The 17391-nt window shown below is 37.8% G+C and overlaps 2 protein-coding genes across 4 annotated transcripts in view; both read right to left on the bottom strand.

The window, feature by feature from the left end:
- aes (amino-terminal enhancer of split) overlaps nt 1–4839 on the bottom strand; it is a 37941-nt gene extending 33102 nt beyond the window's left edge. The window contains exon 1 of one of the 2 annotated variants that reach the window (XM_005795662.3): nt 3906–4839. In XM_005795662.3, the coding sequence (XP_005795719.1) occupies nt 3906–3932 (27 nt within the window). In that variant the 5' untranslated portion in view covers nt 3933–4839. The remainder of the gene's footprint in view (nt 1–3905) is intronic. The other variant, XM_005795661.3, reaches the window with a different exon arrangement.
- A 2553-nt stretch (nt 4840–7392) lies between these two features.
- Nucleotides 7393–17391, bottom strand: part of LOC102218075 (guanine nucleotide-binding protein subunit alpha-11-like) — a 29814-nt gene continuing 19815 nt past the window's right edge. For both annotated transcript variants that reach the window (XM_005795663.3, XM_023339674.1), the window contains 4 exons: nt 16717–16845; nt 13967–14096; nt 13115–13268; nt 7393–11886 (listed from right to left, as the gene is read on the bottom strand). In XM_005795663.3, the coding sequence (XP_005795720.1) occupies nt 11696–11886; nt 13115–13268; nt 13967–14096; nt 16717–16845 (604 nt within the window). In that variant the 3' untranslated portion in view covers nt 7393–11695. The remainder of the gene's footprint in view (nt 11887–13114; nt 13269–13966; nt 14097–16716; nt 16846–17391) is intronic.

The following is a 17391-nucleotide window of genomic DNA, read 5'->3' as shown; positions in this document are numbered from 1 at the left end:
CTGTAACCTAAAGATTATAAAATAGAGCAGATTTGACGGGAGAATGAGGGTTCAGATTAGTACACAGTCTATCATCACTTCTTTCTCTTGCTTTTCATTTGTTTTACACACATATCTAAGTATGCATCATCATTTTTCCCCCCATCTTTAAACCAAAGCAGTCGGGTAAAGGCAATATGTAATGTCAAAAACTCAAGTACCGTGTGTACTGCATATTTAAGTGCGAAGCCACAGCGGAAGTTGACAAGCCATATTTCTGAGTAAAACTGAGGCAGCTGTAACTCTGGAGAAAAGGCCCGCTGAATTCCCAAACCTCACATTTAATCCTGAGTCCTGGGGTCCTAATGCTCAAATCAAGCAGCACAACAGCACTCAGTTGGATTATAAGAAAATGAAATTCAAGCAGGAGTGGAGTAAGCCAGCTGTTTCACCTCAGAAAAGTTGACTGAGGTTTTAGCAAAATTGGGGAGGGACTCAACCAGTTTCAACCAAAAAAAATAAAAAATCTATAACAAGTTGGAATGGTTGGAAAACAGAACAGAAAATATATCCCACTAAAGCAAAAATATCTTATACATTGCTGGTCACACTCTTATGCCAGATATTAATTTTTTTTACACAATTCAAACTGTCATGAAAGTGGACATAATTCACTTGCATGACATGTAAATAAATTGGTCTTCACCATTACCGCAATTTGATGTTGACAATAGAGAAATGGAAATATCAAAAAATACTGAACAGTCCCAGACTGCAGACCAAATGTAATTGCTACCGTTTACAGAAATCCATCTTGATCACTTTATGCATTGAGATTGCCTCCAATTATGACAAGACCTGATTCCAGAGGCAGATAAAGGCCCCACACCATCACAATACTTCCAACCAAAAGCTGCAAATGTGACCCCATCTAGGGGAAATTAAAAGCCTTTTGCAACAGGATGGAAAACTGATAACTGTAACATTATTGCTGTCAATTGCAACATTGATTTCAGTTGTGATTAATCCTAATTTTCCTCACGCATCACTTTCTTTAAACCCATCAGGATCTCCTTATTACTCTCGGTGGCCTTCTGCATTTTCAGTTGCTAAAATCTGAATCAAGTGTGTGAATCAAGCAATGACAGTCCCTATCAATCGTTTTGAAATTTGACAGCAAAAAGCCTCTTGTCCATGAAAAATACAAGGAGTCAGCTTGTAGATTTGTCAGTTTACAGCAGGTCTCGGCACAACGAAGTCTCAGAGTCAGCTATAAATTGTATACCAGAGTATTCTGGAGTAAAATGCTATGGATTTGGCTAACAGAACAACAGTAGCAAATCCACAACACAATGACAGAAAAAGAGAAAACAAAATGCTGTAATGGCGAAAGTAAAAGTCGCGGTATCAATCCGACTGAAATGCTGTGGCACAAAGTGGTTTTCAGTTTTTCATGGGTTGAGAGATTGCTCCAGACTAAGTCTACACTTGCTCTTCACAATGTACCACACAGCAGGGTATTCGTCAGTTGGCGATGAGCTTTCACAGCTGGAAATCCGAAGGATAGGGGAGTGTGGGGGTGTGAGTGAGTAGCTGACTGGAGTTCACAGGAGGCAGTACATCATGCACAGAGTACAACATAAGATAGCTGTACTTTCTCTACTACACTTTGAGATCAGTCTGTGAGGTTTCCTCCTTTTGTTTTAACATTTGACAGTGTGTCTTTATTAACACAAAATTGCAGGGAGTGTAAAACAACAAATGGGTCAGCAGAAAACACTACAGCACAAATTTCTGTGAGTATGCATGCATAACTGTGGCAAAGGCCACAAGAATTGTGCTTGCAAATTTTCTCACTCACTGATTTGTGGGGTAGTTTGCCTGTGGGGCAGATGGAAAGGTCTGCAAGAAGTCTGGAACAAATGCTGTGGACATTTGCTTCGGTGCATGTTGTCCCCCTCAGGCAATTTCTACAACATTTTCAGACTGCAAAGAAACCGCTCCAAAGGTAAAGAGAAGAAGAGCGAAAAAGAGACAATGTAAAAAGGCTTGAGCTATTGCAATGCAAAAGGCAGAAGCAATTCCTGCATCTTGATACGCTCTATGTCAACAATGGCAGTGTGGTTTTCTAGTTTGTTCATCCATGTTGTGTTTTTATTATTATTCCTTGATGTGCATTGTCTTCACATGAAAGAGGGTGCACTTACTTTCTGGCCACAGCTGTACAAGTATTTAATTAAATCTGATGAACCAAACTATAATCCTAAAATCCTGCTACCAACTCTGACATTTCCCAGCAAGATCATCCCCACTGTGCAGCGAATAATTCATGCCACAAGACTTCTAGGTTTGAATGTCTTAAACAACATTTACCTCATCAGTTGTAAAGAACTATTGAAAGAAAGCAAAAAACTATAAAAAGCTAGAATAGTTCTCTGTGGCATTTGTACCAGAAAAAGGCAGACTGTCACAGAAAGATGACCTGAATGACATTGATTGCTATTAAAACTAAAGCCATTTCCAATACTGCTAAAATCACAACATGTAAAGTATGTACAGTTAAGGTTGAATGATGATTTGTTGAACTGCAATCATCATCACACCGTTTGTGATAACGCAACTGACTGCTTGGTTTCATACGTCATTTCATTGAATTTACCGTTTGCCATTGAAATACTTTGACGGTCTGCAACTAGCCTTGATGGACACTATATATCATTTTAGTGGCTAAGATGCAAAAGCTCTCAGAATATGATGGAATAACTGTGATGATGACTTTCAAAATAATTAATACTGTTGTTGACTGTTGTATTCAGGAATACCATAACAATTGTATTATTTTCTTTATGAGGTCAAATTATGATAATGTTACTTTCTTATAAGGGCAGAGAGGCTTTTCCTATACTATGTTATATTTCTCTACAGTCAAATAGTACGAGGGAGACTACCTTTATTGGTCCTTGGGTTTTGATTCACAGATTGAAGCAAAAAGATACAAATTTCAAAGGATTATTGTACGATGTCAAGAAATTATTCCACAGAATGTTCTCTTTATCATTCTGCTCTTCTCAAAATAACATAACTAGATATTAGCTACCTATTTGAGTTATTTGGTTGCTGCAACTGCGTTATAACAGGCATGTCCACATAGCTTGCAAACTGCAGTTTAAATCAATAGCGACTTTAAAAAAAATAAAAATGTGTTTTTGGATTGCGTTCTTCATGAGTGGGAATGCCAAATTTCTCTTCGTTTTAGGTGACCTGTCTGAGTTGTCTTTCAGCCAGCTGACCATCAGCAAAGGGCAGCACTGCTTTAGTGATTTGCTGTAACTGTAACTCTTTAAAACCTTGGTATACGTCAATACTGGTTACCATTACAAGCCCATCATGGACTTGTTTTCTTTTTCCACCAATATCTTGACATTTGACAAAGACACAGCTCTGCCAGGCTCCAAACCTGAGTGTTTGACCACTGGGCTGATAGCCCACACCACTGATGAACGCCTGCCCTAAACTGAATTACTGTTACCAAGGAAACCTGAGATTTAGGGGAACAGAAACGTGCGCTTTTTTCCACTCATCCACAGACGAACCTAAATATGACAGTCCATCATTTGTGTTTGGCACTTGTTTGCCATTTTCAATACTTGCAAAATGTTTTAACGGGTTTATATTTCATGCTGAAATTATAACAAACGTCACCGACAAAAACTGGGGACTGGAAAAAAACATAATTGTAAAATCTAACAATGCAGCGATTGACACGTTAACTATTACGTCAAAACCTCCGAAAATGTTCTGCAGAACTTAAAAAGAACTTGCTAGCGAACAGATCTATAGCAATTAATTAATTACAGGAAGTTTCACGCGTCATTTGCCTTAACCAGAGAACAACTGAGCACGTTTTTAAAATCTGAACAGCTTACTGAGTGTCTTGATTGTGGAAACATCATGTCAGGTCCTCGTTTGTCGCTCCAGAACACGACTTGTGTGCCCGGTGTTTATAAAATTTCCCCGCTGCGTTGCTCCTTTGTCCGAAGCTAGCTCAGCCTTTCTCGGGAGCTGTCCAGGGTTAGCAGAGCGACTAGCTAACGGTAGCTAGCGGTCCCCCTTTTGACAAAAACAAGCTTTCGAGCCGAACGGCAAGTGTTGCACTTTGCAGCCTTTAGTGAGGAAAAAAAAAACCCAAAAACAAAACAGAGTCGTCGGTAGTGTTATCAGCTGTAGCCGCGCCTGCTCCCCGAACCTGGTATTTTACTGCGTATGTGAGCAGAAAACCACCATCGGTTTCCAGTTCGTGTCTCTGGCTAAGCTGGCTAATTCTTCAAAAGCTGTCAGTTAAAATGATTCATCGCCGCTGCGAGCTTTCCGCGGCGGCAGCGTCGATTCAGCGTCTGTAAATTAATAACGTTATATACACAGAAAGAGAGGGAGGCGTCTGGATAAAAAACCCCTCTCTCTCGCCTTGTGTTGCCCCTTCAAAGCTCGACTCGACCACTGTTGATAAATAGGTGATTTATAAAATATATATTTTTTTTAAATGCCACAGTTTAATTAAGCACCGACGCAGCCGAAAAAGCCGTCGGTTAAAGAAACAAACAAATCTCTTATTTCGCTGAAGCGGCGGATCCACTCAGATCCACCGGAGTTGAAACTCGGTCTTTATCCCCCTTGAACCGAGCAGCGCTCGATATTAATCGGAGTGGATTTGGCCAGCGGAGGGTGAAGCCAAAAAAATAGTGAGTCCGGTTGCTGAAGCAGCTGGATATGTAGACAGAGCAGAAACGCTGCTGAGAACAGAACAGCCCCGCACAGAAATAAGAGCTGCTAGATGAGCGCCGAGCGGATCTACACAGCGGGGATCTATCCGCCTCATGGTCGGCCGATGTATGAGCAAGCAGCGCCCCTAGTGGACAAGACGGAATGATGCGCCGTCAGGAGTGAAATGGCAGGAAATGTACAGTGTCACTAAATAAATGACAGGAATAGAACAATCAGAAGTAATATAATTGCTCCATTATTCATTTAAGTAAACATTTTTTCTTCACATTTGAAATCGTCAATTTACCGATGTATTTTTAAAACCTTTTAATTACTTTCCCTTTTATATTTTCATTCAGCACTTTTTAAAAATACCCTTCTTGCCCTTGAATGGCCTTTATTGACAGCTACCAGATAGGAACAAGTGGGAAAGACACGCACCAAAGGTCACAAGGTTGGGAATTGAATACCGGACGGCTGCGTTGAGGACCACAGCCTCTGTATGTTGGGCACCCACTCCATCACTACACCACACAACTATAACTCTGTGGGGTAATATACTGTATATATATATATATATATATATATATATATATGGTGGCTAAAATTTAGCTCCAACATGTATTTGAGTCTTCATATGCCTTGCTGTCATATCGCAGTAACAAAATCCAATGCATTTTGTGTAATAGAGAAACACTAAAGAGCAGACATCTTTCATATTTGAACCCCTTTACTCGGATACCACAAAAAAATAAAGCAGTCAGTTGCCTTCAGAGATCAGCTGTAGGTGAACATTTGAAACCTTGCAGCAGGGGTATTCAACCCCAGTCATCAAAGTCCTGCTGCTTTTCAATGTGTCCCAGAGCTTCTCAGCTGAATCAAATGACTGAATTACTTCCTCAATATGCCGTCGTTACCCAGAGTCCTGATAATTACCTAATTATTTGACTTAGGTGTGTTGAAGCAGAGACGCATCTAAAAGTTGCTGGAACAAGGACGCTTAGAAGAGTTGATAGGAAGATGGATGAATCCTGTTTGAGGCTGTAAAAAATTCAAGACTTGGGAAAACATTCAAACCCCAGCAGGACAAGGACCCTGAATGTACAGTCAGATGCAATAAAATGCTGTATATAATGTATTAGAATGATCCTGTCAAAACCAAGCCATAAATCCAACAGAGAATGTGACTTAAACACCGTCTCTTCATTCAATCTGATGGAGCTACCACTATTTTGCACAGAAGAATGTGCAAAATGTCTCTAGATGTGCAAAGCTGTTGAGGCATAGACACAAAAACTTGCAGCTGTGCCTGCAGCAAAATGAAACTACAAAAATATTTACTCAAGAGGGCTTGGAAAAAAAAGTGCCATACTTTCCTACATCACAAACATGCAGCACATTTAAATTTTATGCGATTCTCAGTTGTATTTTCTTTGAAAATGAGTGATACTTTTAACTGCAGTATTTTTAATAAACTTGCCATTACTGTACAGTCTCATTGTTATATTTTACCTTGTGTCACTTTGCTAAGAATAAAATATATTTCTATTATACTCCAGTTTGTGTTGGTTTATCATACAATTTCATTTACAAACATTGAATTCTGTGTTTGTAAGGTGACAGAAGACACTTCAGGGGCTTTCAATACTTTTCTAAGGTGCTGTAATTTTGTTTTACACTCCAGCATTCTTTACTATCCTTTGAGTAAAACCTGTTTACTCAAAGTTCAACAATGATTGAGGTGGGATGTAAAAGAAAATGCATCATAACAGCCACACTTCTTTGAGGAAGGAAGCGATATAGAGATAAATCTGATTTTCTTAAAGTCCCAAAATGCAGAAGACTCAAATCTCCAAAATATTATAAAGCATAACACACAGAAAATATAAAGAAACCTCTTCATCTTGTACATTAGGAATAAACAGAGACATCAAATGGGCTGTGTGGTGCTGCTGTTCTTTGCTCTGTTGCCTAAATGCGAGATCATCAAAATTCTTTTAAACAAGGTGGGGTGTGGAAGTAGATGTTGGAAGGTTCAGAAATTTCCAATAAGCTCAAACGAGTTGATGGTTCTTATTGAATCCTCCACAGGTTTTGTAGAAATGGATCGCGTCTCATTTCAACAAGACAAAATATTACAGCACAGTGCTGGATGTTAGATCAGTCAGTCTGCAGACCTGTCACTCATTATAGAATTGAAACATAAAATGCATCCCTATTTTCTCTCCAATTAATTCTTATTCCTTCACATTTTAGTTAGTGCATGTAGTATTTAGAGACTGGTCAGAATCAGACTACAATGGAGAAAGCAATGCAAATTCTGAAAATATGAAAAATAGAAAAAACTGCAGGGTTATTTTTGCACCATATCTTAAAAGTAAAATGACATTTGCATACTTTAAGGAATACCCCAGCTTATAGATGACTGGCAAACATAATTTCTGCTGTAGTTAGGAAACTCGTGATTTTTTCCCCGCTTCCAAAGGCCAGGCTTGTGCTTCAAGATAATGAACCCAAACTAAAAGACTTGTATAAAAAATGGAGGGGGAAACAACAACAACAACAAAAAAACAGGCAATCGCTTTAAAAACCTGACATGCCTACAGAAAGTAAAATATGTGACACCAGTAAATGCACAAAGATGCAAGAGGAGAGAGTATAGGAACATAGTTTATTCCAATTGAAAACATTTAAAAGGAGAAGGCTATGTAAAAATCATTATTTTTCATGTTTGAATGAGGTTCAGGCAACAATGGTTGAAATGAAACATACAAAAAGAGAAATATGGCTAAAATACTGTAAATTAATAACCATTTCCACCCTTCTCTAGGGTGACGCAAGAACAGTTTGTCACCCACCCAAATCCTCCCCCAACCTGACAACACATGCAAATCAATTGACACTTATCTTAAAAACAGCAGTTCATAATTAATCTTAAATATATAATAGTGTATTTTTTCTTGTTACTTAATCATATACTTAGTGTTTGCTTTAAAAAGTGGGCCGTGGAACTATACAGGCCCTCTGATTTTTCACAACATCGGCACTTGTTAAGAGTCTGGCTTTACAAAGAAAGGGGATTGGCACACATTGTACAGAATTTACATTTGGTATACTTAAAAAAAAAAAAAAAAAAGCATTACTTTCAATTTGTACACCACTACACAAACTTAACTGTTGATTTAACAACAAAGAAAAAGTTATTTAAAGTGGTCCACGTGTTAAGGTGTATAAACCTTATAAAAGAAAACTGAACAAGAAGCAAAGATAGCTTTTAATAATAATCACTGTACGTCCAACCCTCCAACCAGGACGGAGCTCAAGCTTAAACAATTGTGTACACACACACACACACACACCGCAAAGTACCAACAATGCTTGAATGGACATCTATGTTAACAAATGCAAGCCCACTGCAGTGTTGTAGCTTCAATGTGGCAGGACAGTCCACAGTCCAATCAAAAAAAAAAAAAAGGATGGTGGGAAAATGGTGTATGTAAACACTAAGCAGAATCATCCTCCTCTTTATTCTCTGCTCTGACCAATATTGGGCCTGTTTAGTACCTTTACTTGGTAAGCACTTCAATAAATAGACTAATACTGAGGCTTCTTCTGGGGAAAAAAGGTAATCTTTTAAAAAACGCATCAATAAAATGTACCAAAGTGTTGGGTCAGATTCAAAAACATTTTTGATGTATGTTTTTGGCACCGTCTTTGTACTGGATTGTCAACTAAACCACTTCTGAAAATGTTTCACACATGTAGAACAAAGCAAAGTAGCAGTCTGTGCGAAAGGATTCAAAAGGAGTGACCCAGCTGCTCTGATAACTGTCATAGCCACGTTACTTTCACTGCTGGCCCCTTTTGAAGTTGGAAATCTGACAGCCTACAATTTAATCTTTACAGAGTCCCACCAAGTTTGCGTGACAACTGATCAAACGGAGGACAGGCCACACACATTGTTTAGAGGTGGTACGCTGAAATTTGGGAGAACAGCATGTTTCCTGAAAGTCATGGACTTTACAAACTCCAAAATCATCATCATCCAGAGTGACACATACTGGTTGTTCCAAACAATGCAAAAGCCTGCTATGTGCTTATGTTAGTCATTCACCAAATTAACTTGCAACTTTGAAAGAAACTATGAACATGATTATTATTATTTTTTTTTTAGCATCATGCATGGAAATATCTAGAGCCAAAGAAATACTTTTAGCTCTGAACCAATCTTTTAAAACAAGCGAGGGGGAGGGATGTGGCACTCGGGGTTTTTCATGAAAAATTTCCAAACTACTCCTACTTCCTATATTTTTCCAGCAGCTTTGGTGACATTCCAGACATCTAAAGTGTGCAGCATTTACTGTAAGTTGTTTAAGGTTGTTTTAACTTGACTCTAGAGCCATAGTTACTAATCTTAAAAGTTATTTTAAAAATGTGCTATGTAGACCTTAAATCTGAAATTGAACAGCCCTTAATTTGTCAGATATTCAGAGCAGTTTTCCTTTTGATGTCACAGAATAAGCGCTGAAATGTATATTATCTTTATTCTACAGTCTTTTTGGGTTTTTTGATTTAACCGTTTTCCAAACTTGTAAAATGATTAAATCAAATCATTCTCTAATCGACCTCTATTCAAGACTGTGTAAAAATCTAGAAAATTAGCCAAAATGTTCATCCCTCGAGTATTTCACAACATAAATTGGTTAAAAAACAAAACAAAAAAAAAACAAAGCATAGTACAGTCAACTTCACTTCATGAAGGTTCCAACTCTCAATAATAAAAGACAAGAAAATCTCAACTGTTCTTTCATAAGACCCTCCCAGCTCTTTGTGTTTCTAAACAGTGTGAGGAGCAAATTATCTTAGCCCTTCCAACAAGGGATCAAAGTTAAAGTCAAAGATGGAAATACTGCAGATGTAAAGGCAAATGCACGTTATGGAAAACAATGAAGGTCAAAAAGACCTTTGCGGAATCTCATCGGAATTACTGGACGGTACCGTCCAACAGGTAGGACACCAAACGGACCTTGAGGAAACTCCTCCTTCCTTTTCATTTAAAATCAAAAACTAAACAAGTGGACTGTGGCCAGACTTCCTACAGGAGCGACACCATTCCTCCTCCCTGAACTCAGTTCAGCCGGCCAAAACCCCAACCCACCCCGGTCATCAATTGCACCTTTAGCTCTTTTTGTATAGTCATTTGAGCTCAATCAGATCTGCTAGGAGTAGCCCTTGTGATGAAAAAGTTATGAAAACTCACCTGAATTACATTGTGAAGACAAAAATAGCAATCACAAATCTTAGAGAAGTATTTCAACAGCTACCCGGAAAAACACACGATATGGGATTTGTACCAATAGCCAACGCACATCCTTATAAATTTTCCCAAAAATCTGCAAGAATCTTTAAAACAGCAAATATTTAACCATAAAGTTTTCTTTTTTTGTCTGTTTTGATTTGCATAAAGCACAAACCTGACATGGAAACACTATTTTCCCCAATCAGCAATTACGTCAAAACCGACCCGCAAAAACTAAACATGACGCATCATCAGAAAGATAGAACACTTGTCCATAAAATAGTTTGGATATTTTACAGCAGTATAAAAAAATTTTTCCATTAACAAAGCTGGAAAAAAATGATCTGAAATAAAATTTGGAATACTGAGTCAACAGAGCTGTGATAAATAATAAAAAAAAATACCCTATTTGATCACTGTGTGTTTGTTTTGGCAAAAAAAAAAAAAAGCCCCATGAATGTTCAGGACCAACGGAAGCTTAAATCAGCAACCTAAAAGCTGTAGTTCCCTGACATCTTACCATGGTAGTGATCTGGAACATGATTTCAATTACATGACCAATTCAAACTTTGACATTTAAAAAATGCCACTGAGAAACATGGGGATCTGACCCAATTGATTTTAACATCAGATCCTTAATCTCTTTTCTCAATATGGAACATTTAAAGAATGTACATTATACTGGTGACAAAATAATCATTTTTTTTTTTTAATGATCGATCCCAGCTAGTTTGAAGTTGGCAATGTGAAAACTCAAATAGTAATAAATACCACTAGAGTTATCACTGACTATTTGCAGAATTGAGAGTTAAACAAATTGAGATTTTTTCTTATGTACTCCTTTGAGTAGTCATCTTCATCATAATTAACAGACACATATTAGAAATAATAGGCTCAAGAAGTTAACATTTCTGAATATATCTAAAGTGAAGAGTGAACATTTAGTCATCTTTGTAACAGCCCTCACTCTGCGTGGGCAGCATCAAAACTTTATTTACATTCAATAGAGCTTATCTGCTCAGGTGGAAATCAGGATGATTAAAAAGAAAAGAAAAAAAACCAATTGGAGTTCCAGGGAACTAAGTACCTGACTGCACCTCAGCATTGCCTAGTTGCACCATTTCAAAATTAGTCATCCTTCGCAGATAAGCAGAGTCCAGTAATCTGCAGCCTGGTGTCACAAACCCATGCTGTAGTGTGTAGCATGCATGAGGAGCCCTTTGTCCACAAAGGCTTGTTCTACCCAGAGATGCCCCCTCCCACTCCTGCCTACCTCAAACACTAAAAAACAAATGATAATGTAGTGTAAAAAAAAAAAAAAAAAAAAAGAGCCAAACAGAGAGCCAAGAGGTGTGCCGGAGGCATCCAAAAAGAGGACAAAAGTGTTCTTTTTAAATGTGTTTCATTTGTGACTGTGCAAGACCAGCAGTTAGTAAAAATCACAAAACAGAAAAATTATACCTTTAAATTGCCAACAAACCAAACAGCCGCATGAAGAGAAGGAGCAAAAAGGGATAAGCGTCGGTCTGGTAAAGAATGAAGCATTGCTCGTCTCTTTGTGCAGCAGTGTGTTTCATGTAGGTGTACGTCTCTGGAGGGTAATTCCTGCACCAAGTGTGTCTTGAGAGGCCGGCGCCTCGCTCGCGGATCCTCCCTTCACACCAAGTTGTACTCTTTGAGATTGAGCTGCAAGATGGTGTCTTTGACAGCTGCGAAGACGAAGCGGATGTTCTCTGTGTCGGTGGCACACGTGAAGTGAGAGTAGATTATCTTGTCACTGTCAGGGTTCAAGTCCACAAACATCTTCAGGATGAACTCCCGACCTGCCTGAGCATCCCGCTGAGGACCTGGGAAAACAACAACCATCTCATGATTACGCTCAATCTGAATGTTTTTTTATTTCCATAGACACAAAATAATTTTGTCTTTTTGTCCATTTTTGGCAAAATAATCAACATGGGAATCAATTTGAAAGCCTTAAAAGCAATAGAGAACAAAAGTAAAAAGTTTAGATAAATGTGTACATAGAGATAATTTACAGCAGCGAGTCTGTGAAAGAATATGCGTATACAGTGAACCCTCGTTTTTTGCGGGGGTTGCGTTCCAAAAAGAACCCGTGATAGGCGAAATCCGTGAAGTAGTTACCTTTATTTTTTACAATTTTTATACAGCATAATTAAAAACTGTTTTCAGGACCAAGCTTTTTTTTTTTTTTAACAAATAGAACACTTACTTACATATAACTACAGTAAAATAATCATTTTAATCATCAATACGAAGTACACTAGGAAAAAATTGTGACTCGCATATTTCACTGTTCCTCTGACTGTGACGCTGCTGCTTCACTCCGCTCTGTAGTGTCTTTTTCTTCTGAAGCCCGTGGTGCAGGTGTGTTTTTTCGAGAAAAGAACGTAGTTATCGGTAGTTGCTGTTGCTTTTTTTTTCCTTCTGGGCAAAAATATTTGCCAAAATTTGCCAAGCTGCATTGCGTATATTTAAAGACCGTGACGTTATTGGCACGTTATGGTATATAGAGAAGAAGCGCGGAGTCTGTTCAGCCAATCAGGACGCAGAACACAATGCACTGTGGAAAAAAAACTGCACAGAAAAATCCGCGAAGCAGCGAGGCCGTGAAAGGTGAACCGCGTTACAACGAGGGTTCACTGCACTTTAAAAATAAAGTTTGTATTGTAGCACACTCAACAACCACTAGGTGTCACTCAAAACTAAAAAAAAATAAGATACACGAGCAGTTCAAAGGTGAGAAAGAGATCACTTGAACATTTTATTTATAATAAATATAATTCATAATAGAGAACAAAAGTAAAAGTTTAGATAAATGTGTATATAGATAATTACAGCAGTGAGTCTGTGAAAGAATGTGCGTATACGTTTAAAAATTCATTTTGTATTGTAGCGCGCATTACAACCACAAGGTGTCACTCAAAACTAAAAGAAAAAAAAGATACATCAGCAGTTCAAAGGTGAGAAAGAGCACATCACTTGAACATTTTATTTAGCGACACTAAATCTGTGCTAATGTGAAAAAAGTGAAATGTGAAGTAATCAGATTACCATCAAACTCTGGAAAATAGTCGACCAGGTGAGAGAACATGATTTTCTCCTCCAGCAGGTCTTTCTTGTTGAGGAACAGAATTACAGAGGAGTTCTGGAACCAGGGATATGTGATGATGGTCCTGAACAGGGCTTTGCTCTCCTCCATACGGTTCTATCAGGAAACAGAGTTACAAATTCATCTACTGGGTGACCGTCATTTGTGCCACCTTCTATGAATTAAACATCTGTGCATCTTCTTGGATAAGGTAAACATAAGCAATTATATTTAACCTTGCCAAGGCTACTAAAAAAGTTGAGAAAATCTAATGGAAATTATTCATTCATTTTCAACAGCTCCTCTTCCAAGACTGCCCTAGATGTAGCTTAATCTGGGGAATATAGATTTAGAATCTTACCACAATATCTTGTGATATTTATTCTGATAAAAATAAAAAAAATATGATTAAAAAAGGAAGTATTTGCAACTTATTTGCGGTCTTTTTAAGCAACTGTATCGCCCTAGAATCCCTAATGGATCTTCCAAGAATGTTGTATCATTTTTGAAACATACCCTGGAATAAACATCCTTTCAACTCTCGGTCTGACTTTCCTAATGCGTTTCTTGGTCTTCATAATGCCATTTTTTCATAAATGTTCACTAACAAACCATTCAGCTTTTCAAAAAAACATCTAAATTTATATATTAGATTAAATTAGACAGGGTTGAAGTTTTTAGTTTTTTTAATGGCCCCATTTTGTGATTATCTTATGAAATATATGAATAGGATTTAATTTAAAAATTTTACTGCAAGAAAAAAAAAATCAAAAAATCCAGAGCAGCTGTGAAAAAAGGGAGCGTTGATGTTTTACCTCATTGTCGGACTCCACCAGAACCTGGTCGTACTCGCTGAGCGCCACCAGAAACATGATAGAGGTGACGTTCTCAAAGCAATGGATCCACTTCCTCCTCTCTGACCTCTGACCCCCAACATCCACCATCCTGATAGAAGAGGATGGGGTAGATCAAATGGAAACACATGACACAGAATTACAATCAATTCTATGTCTAGATGTCATTAATAAGGCTCCGATAGTAAAATAGTAGATAATAAATTGTTTTAGTAAATTGAAACATTTGAAATGCAGAATGCCGTGTCTCTTATTGAGCAATTTAATATAATAATGCTCAGAGGTGACAGGAATGATTGAAAAGTGTTATAAGAGAGAACCCAGTGAAACAATTTAGTAAATAATTAGGGTTAAATCAGAATATAGGGGTTGGATTTTTGGAAGAAAACTGAGTTAAGTTGAATTTTTTTTACTCATTAGTAGACAGGTGACCACATTATGAGAACATCACTACAAATCCCTGATTTCAAAACCCAGTATCATATGAATCCTGCAAACCAAACATCCTGTTTTAATAATGAAGATAAACAAAAATAATGACCAGAATCTCTGAAATAAAATAGTGTGGACAGAGCAAATCCTCCCTTGGATTAAGAAAAACTAGCAACATAGACATAAAAAGTGTATATACATGCAACAGAAAGCAACACTTATAGATTTTAAAACATGTTTAAATTTTGATTATAATGCAGCACTCCTCGACTCGGGTTACTTTGTAGTACGTATTTGTTTTAGATATTGCTTTAATGCATCTTTTAAAGTGAAACCAAGTGAAAGGACTTCTAACATGAACTACTGGTTTTTATAAAATCAAACAAAGTAGCAAAAAGCTATCTTTTTCCTTTAAAGGGGATTATTATGCGTTTTCCGTGTACATAGTGTCATTTAATAGCACAATTAAGTAACTATATTACCTTCATAATAAATATTCCATCTATATAAAACATGGCTTCAAATTTTTTTTTATATATTAGGCTAAAAGAAATATGTAAATTTTATATAATAACTCCCCTTTTATTATGGGGTACTAAGCTAAAACTCACCGTTTGCACCATCAAACTATAAAAGGTAAACTGACCAGAAAAAGCAACAGTACAGATAAAATCAAGTTCCTCCAAAAGTCAGCCCAAAAATAAAACCCCTTCATAGAAGACCTCCGTTACCGCCTCGAGAAATGACAAGTGACCTACTTAGCTCCATAAGCTCCCCTATGTTAGCCAAACCACATGTTCTGTTACGTTTAACGCTAATTAAGAATGAAGGAAGCCATCCTAATGGAGATTCTTGTCGAAACAATTGCAACCATTTCAGTCAATTGCAAGCAGAGCCAGTTTAGACCCACAGGGAGTGTTATTCTTCTAGCTATGCATCAGCTAAAGAACACCTCATCATGCATCAAACCAGCCGTGTAATTAACAGCAAGAATGTGACAACACATCACTAATAAATCTCTAATATTAAATCTGAATCAACTCCTTTCTCCCATTAAAACCCACCTCAATCTAAATCCTCAAAGCCTACAGCACAAAACTGATGTCATTGAGAGTATTCAGAGATTCACCGCCAACGGCAGCACAGTCGAGCAGAGAAGAGCCTGTCGGCTAAGCTGCAGCGAGGTTGCTGGAAACCTCTTGAACGCAGCCTTATTGCGACCAGAGTTATTTCTAGCTGTGCCGAACGTGGGAGGGGTCTGACACGATTGCTTCCTATCGATTTGCAATCGCTCTTCTTCCCTTCCTCCTTCAAAAAAAAAAAAAAAAAGGAAGTTACTCCCAAGAAAAACATAAAAAATGTGAGCCATATTAGCTCCTATGATGCGCCCTAAACTTTAAAACATTTCTTATTGAGAAATTCACTTATTTCTCTATGTAGACTTGATTATTTGATCAATTTAGCGATTAAAGTTTGGTTATCCAATTTTTCTTTTTTTTTTTTTATATTTGGCACAAACAAGACAGCCAAGTGATTAGGATGCATAAAACAAACACAGTCCAGATTTTGGCTCTATTCTGGTCAGGCCTCCTGCTTCCCAACTATTATTCTGCTTTCTCTGACATTCCTCATCTTCAATGCATTAATTAGACACAAACCTTCAAAGATCGGCATCAGAATTCACCATTCCACCAACAAGAAACTCTTAACACAATGAAATTACAATATCCAAAAATAAGTAATCAGATGAACCAAACTGTAAATTCAATTCAAACATTTTTTATTAATCTCAAACGGAGAATAAATTATGCTGTAACTCATTAATTCATGGTTCTTCAAAAAGTTGATATAGACCCTGATGGCAGTGGGCAGGAAGGATTTCCTGTAGCAGTCAGTATTGCAGCGGCTCTGAAAAAGCCCGGGAACATGGCAACCGAGTCAGTAGAAATGCTGTATTTGTAACTACCTTATTTAACAAAAGTGTTGCTAAATGAACCAGAAAGGATTTATTTTGATCAGATCTCTCTTTCAAAGTGAGGTAGATGTTAGTCGTAGGTATCTTATCTACAATAGTTAAAGGTTTATTGGTTTAGAAGAAGTGCATCATTGTGCCTTAAAAAACTTTAAAATGTTATACCAATTTTACCAAAAGTTATATTGGTTAAAATTCTTATTAAATCTTCACTGTCTAGTCTACACAATATCATTCATAGTTGTGGAGAGACTGTAGTTTTCTGTTATTAAATGTGATGAAATTCAAAGTGAACGTTGTCTTCTACCTGAAAATGATGCTTTGCAAGTCGAAAGGGTATTCTATAATCCCAGTGGTTGGGACTCGAACCCTAAGTACGTCCTGTTGGGTTGGTAGATAGGACGCGTCGGAGATACGACCCAGATCACTTAAATAGCTGTAGGAAGAAAGAAAGTGGAAATAAAAACAAGAGAGAGAAAGGAAAAAGAGTAAAGCATCACAGCAGATTAAACACCTTAAAATGTGAGTTCAGATATACTGACAGAGGACCATTTTCAACAGGATAAGGAGTTAGAGTTCCACTTCCTAAGAAATACGGCTTTATCTTTGATGGCAGCTCCCAAAGACCAACCAATTAATTGATCTTGCCTGCTAATTTTTACAGACAGTCTTTTGGAGCCACCATTGGGAATTTGTTAATGTCGAGCCTGTCCCTGCAGTGGAGGGTGGATGGAGAAGCTGGTAAAGTTTCCCATTGGCTCACCAGCCGTTTTACAGTTCGTCGGCCTTTACTGGCAGCACTAGGAACCAGTACCTGAATAGAATATTCTCCAGGTCAAATGGGTATTTCATGGATGCCAGTGGTGGGCACTCGAACCCGCAGCACATCCTGCTGGCTGGGCACATACTCTGGTGCCGCTATTCGTCCTAATCCCTCAAGGTAACTGCGAGAATGCAGGGAACATATGACACAAGCGCAGAT

Source organism: Xiphophorus maculatus, chromosome 9 (assembly GCF_002775205.1).
Source record: "Xiphophorus maculatus strain JP 163 A chromosome 9, X_maculatus-5.0-male, whole genome shotgun sequence".
Lineage (NCBI taxonomy): Eukaryota > Metazoa > Chordata > Actinopteri > Cyprinodontiformes > Poeciliidae > Xiphophorus > Xiphophorus maculatus.
The sequence above is the reverse complement of the archived record's forward strand: the minus strand, read 5'-3'. Positions and strand labels throughout refer to the sequence as shown.